The 5,122-nt window shown below is 33.8% G+C and overlaps 1 protein-coding gene across 1 annotated transcript; it reads left to right on the forward strand.

The window, feature by feature from the left end:
* The first annotated feature begins 2,602 nt into the window (after positions 1-2,602).
* LOC145103138 (NAC domain-containing protein 79-like) lies at positions 2,603-4,275 on the forward strand. Its single transcript, XM_079040680.1, has 3 exons — positions 2,603-3,040; positions 3,129-3,406; positions 3,485-4,275. Exons 1-3 carry the CDS (start codon positions 2,854-2,856, stop codon positions 4,037-4,039), a joined length of 1,020 nt encoding a protein of 339 aa, XP_078896806.1. The 5' UTR covers positions 2,603-2,853; the 3' UTR covers positions 4,040-4,275.
* Positions 4,276-5,122: the final 847 nt, after the last annotated feature.

Here is a 5,122-nt window from a genome sequence, read left to right on the forward strand (position 1 = left end):
CCTTCGGAAGTTTGGTGGTTTTAAGGTTTAGCCGGGTACACGGGGCATACTAGTGAAGAGAGCAATATGCGGGGCGTACCTTGGCGTATGTTGGGCGTACTGACCAGGATGGTCATAGGTGCTCTTCGGAGTACGCTAGGCGTATTCAAATCAAACCCAAAGCCCTATTTTAGGGTCTTGGACCCTATTTAAGTTCCTTATCTCATAACCTATCACTAATATATTCACCCTGTATCCCTCTAAACCGTAGAAATCGACCCATAGCCCCCATTTGAGTGATGTTCGAGCTTCAAAGTGTTTTACGTGTGTTTTGGTTCTTGAAAAGGAAGAAGGAACTTCTTAAAAAGTCATTTCTTGACTTGGAGCTATTGGATCTTTGTGTACTTAGATCTAACATTTGGAGGTATAAAGTCTCAACCTTGACAACTATTTCTTGTAGATCTAGCTAGGTGGCACTTAGTTATGATTTTGGTCCCTTTGTGGTGGTTCTTGTGAGTAGAAGTTACTCCAGAACCTTTGAGCTTCATTTTTGGCCTTTGTTGGGGTTATTGACTCATCAAGTTTGGATCTTGATGAGTATAAACCTCCCATGCATGATTTGGTAGTCTTTTGGTGAAGCTTTGGACTTAGGGTTTTGATTTGGATCCTATTAAGTCATGCTAAGTCATAAAGTCAGGAACTTTATGACTTAAGAAGTCTCTTTGATTCAGATTTGGAAGTTTGGACTAAGTTCTTAAGGTATTAAGAAGTTTTTAAGACATTTTGGAGTCATTTTGACCTTTGGAGTTCATATTTGGTGTTAGGCTTCATTAAGCCTTGCAAAGGCTTAAAGCCTTCGACTTTATGGATCAAGTAATTTATATGTAGCTATTTTGAGGTTTTGGACATCTTGGCGTAAAGGATTAAGACATTTCGACGTTGGATATGGGCAGGGTCTGTACGCAGGGCGTACCTTCTCGTACTCGAGGCATACTGTAATTCATGGGTGTACGCTTAGCATACCCACTGAGTACGTAGGGCATACTCAATCAGATGAGATTTTGCATTTTGGGCCTCAAGTTTGGGCTTTCTTTTGGGCTTCGATGTTTGAGTTATTAATGGGCTATCTGAGTACAAGTGTTTTAGACTAGGAAGAATGGTTCGACTTTAGGGTAAGGCCCATGTAAGGGTTTAGGTTCAATTTGGAAAATTGGGCCATATTTATGGTTATGGATTGGAACCCTCTTGTTAATTGGGTGTTGTTTTGATATTGATAGTTCAGGGTTCAGTCAGCCAACAACTAGGGATTTATCCGCAGGATCCAGCAGTGTGAGGTGAGTCTTCTCACTATATCCATGGGTCGAAGACACCAATGTTGGCCCATTATTTGTTATGTGGAATGCTAGTTGTCTCTATAATACTTGCATGGAAGAATATAGGGGAGCCCATGACATTTCAGGTAAAGGCCATGGGGGGAGTCCATGACATTTGGATATCAGACCATGGGGGGAGCCCATGACATTCCGGGTAAAGACCATGAGGGGAGCTCATGGCAACTATATGCATGTTGCATGATATTACATGGTTGTATGTTATGTGACATTTTTGGGAAACTTACTAAGTTTTGCGCTTACGGATTCAGTTTTTGTTTCAGGTACTCCAGTTTTCAAATGGAAGAGGCTCGGGATGATTGCAGAGCATAAACCATATGTTTCCGCATTCTATGAATTACTTTGATTTGATGATGTTTTGTTAAAACTTGTTTACCTTGGTTTTATGGGAAAGATATGTATTAACGATTAATTAATCTAAAAACAAAAAAAAATTATGTCATGATTCTTAGGACGTTACACTTTTACCAAAAACGAGATGATCTTTAGGTTTTTATTAGATTACTGTATAATATACAAGTTAACTGCATTTTTATCAACATATGTTATTGTATTTATAAGATAAATTTTAATTATAATATTTTATAAAATATGTTACCGTGTTTCAAATTTATAATATGTATTTAAATTGTTATATAAATTCCATACATAAAAGTAAACTTTACGTTTAGGGTTAATTAATATAATATACAACAAGAAGCTACAAATATTTAATATTACATTTAAATTATAACTTTTAGATAAAATTAAACTAACTTTAAAAAAATAAAAATAATAACTAAAATCAACAACTGAAACGTTGGTAATATTTTTCATATATAAAAAATAAATAAAAATAGCATGGGATGAAAAATAATTAGATAAGAAAAATAAATAAATAAAATAAAAAGTAAAAAAATTAAAATTTAAGGATGGATTGGACCGAAATCAATAAATTTTAGTCCCCCACATATTTTAATTTTATTTTCATTATACAAATAATGTACGAGCTTCCAATACATACAAACAATATGGTGTCAATTTTAGGTTTCATTCACATCATCTAAGTCACATGCATAATAGTATAATACATTAATACATGTAATTTGGTTTAAAAGATTGGCTGAATTTAGTCAAAATGTTCATTCATGTAATTAAATTCATCTTAATTAAGTTATAGAAAAATTGGTAAAATTCCTGATCTACCCTCCCCACCCTAAATAAGCATTTAAGGCCTTGAGTTGTTCATTCTGTTTCTTTTTTTCCTTAAAACATCTGAATCTTTCAGCTCACACTATCTCTTGGTTTTACTTTTCTGTCATGGCTGCCTTTTTTCTACATCTTCAATGATTTCCTTTCCCATAGCTTTCTTTCACCAGTCTACTCCTATTTATATCCATTCAACCTTGAAAAACAGATAAAGCAAGCTATTTGACGAAAAACGCATATGAAATCTTGGCTTAGAAAGTGATTTTTCGTCAAAAGTTTTCAAGGGTTTTAGAAGATGGAGAAGCTCTGTGATCCTGCTCAAGAAGATGATCAAATGGATATGCCTCCAGGATTCCGATTTCATCCTACAGATGAAGAACTCATCACTCATTATCTCTCTAACAAAGTTGTCGATAGCACCTTCTTTGCAAAAGCAATCGGAGAAGTCGACATGAACAGAATTGAGCCATGGGAGTTACCTAGTAAGATCTCTAATCTTTTTAGTTTTTACCTATCTTGTTATCTTTTCGAGTTATATTCAATCAAGGTTTTTGGTTTTGGATTCTGAAGCGATGGCGAAAATGGGCGAAAAGGAGTGGTACTTTTTCTGTTTTAGGGATAAGAAGTACCCCACCGGATTACGAACAAACAGAGCAACCGCCGCCGGTTACTGGAAAGCCACCGGAAAAGATAAGGAGATTTACAGAGGAAGATTGCTCGTCGGAATGAAGAAGACTTTGGTTTTCTACATGGGAAGAGCTCCAAAAGGGGAGAAGACAAATTGGGTGATTCATGAATATAGATTAGAGGGAAAATTCAGTCTGCAAAATTTGCCAAAAGCAGCCAAGGTATAGATTCTTGATTCCTAATTCTCCCTTGTTTGTTACTCTGTTTTTGATCGTGATTCTTTGTAATTGGAAATGCAGAATGAATGGGTTATATGTCGTGTTTTTCATAAGACTTCAGGCGGGAAAAAAGTCCCCTTTTCTGGGCTGATGCGGATGGATTCCGGCGGTGTTACCAGGTCGCTTCCACCATTGATGGACTCTCCGGCGGCGTTTGGGGGAAGGAACATCAATCCAAGTACATCCGATTCACTACACGTACCCTGCTTCTCCAATCAAGTCGATATTCAAACAACCCAGAAGAACATGATTAATAGTTTCATCAACACTTCAATTTTCCCATTCGATTCCAGTTCCATTCCATTACTCGAAGGCCAATCTGATCCTCTTATGCACCAATTCCCTTCGGTTTCTTCATTTCCAGTTCATGATCAGGCGATATTGAGGGGTTTAATCGAGACATACAGTCATGGATTGAAGATAGAAAGAGATATATTTACAGGATCACAGGAAACAGGGGTGAGCTTCGGGAAGAACATCTCGAATCTTGAAAAGGGTAATATTGGAATTGAAGATCAAGAAACCCCATCAACTTCAGTTGGACCAATTGATTTGGATGGTTTCTGGAATTATTGAAATCAATAATTGGGAACAAGAATTTAATTATGATGATTGCTTTGTGATGTTGAAATCTTGAAACAGGGTGATCTTGAGTTGAGACAGTGTTTATACATGATGAAGATTTGAAGAAAAATGATGAAATAAGACAAGTATTACTTATTTTTGTGATTGATTATGAGGCAGTTAGTTATACAATATGTTTTTTTTTAAAAGTTATATGATATTATTTAATACATTTAGTGATTTTATTATATTCAAGTGGTTGGTAATCAATGTTGTTTATGTTTTTGACATTTAGTGTTTTTATGACCATAGTTTTAGTTTTCGGATTATTTTTTTGTGAAAATTAAACGTACATAAATCACATTATGTTGTAAAAATTGAAGATATTTATTTAAACACAAATGATTGACACATAATATGTGACATGATGAGTGAATCAAATATGTTAGAATAAATTATTTTTTAGTACGAACTAATAGTTAGAGTTTGATAGATAAGTGTCTTTCAACCAAATAATAAAGATTTAAATTGCTTTTTATTTTTTATGCTTACAAATATTCCTACCTAATAAGATTACGATAAATGTCATCATTCCATGTTTTTTTTAACTAATTAATTAAGACTATATTAGGAATATTAAATAAAATTAAATTGATTGGTGATTTGTCATAATTTTAGTAGGTATGAATAATTATAGACATAAAAGATAGGAGGTTTTATTGTAGATGAAATTGGGAATGAAAGATATAGATTTTGGTTTAGAAAGTGGCTGTGTATAAACCCTTCTAAAAAAGGTGTGACTTCGTGAACAACTTAATATTAACAATTTTTTTAATTTAATAATAATTAATATATTAAACAAAATTACATCAATTTAATATATATTGAATATCACAATTTAAAAAGTATAAGTATATTGATTATACGTCCGATGACATGTCAAATATTTAAAGTGTATTATTAATATTGCAAATCTATTGGATGGGGAAATACTCTATAATGTTTGTGACGAATCAACCTTCCAAACTTGCTCACATGAAATTATCATAAATAGAAAGAACAAATCCTCTACGAAATGAACCACAAAATGATTTT

Source organism: Lactuca serriola, chromosome 4, assembly GCF_051521515.1.
Source record: "Lactuca serriola cultivar US96UC23 chromosome 4, Lser_US96UC23_V15, whole genome shotgun sequence".
NCBI lineage: Eukaryota > Viridiplantae > Streptophyta > Magnoliopsida > Asterales > Asteraceae > Lactuca > Lactuca serriola.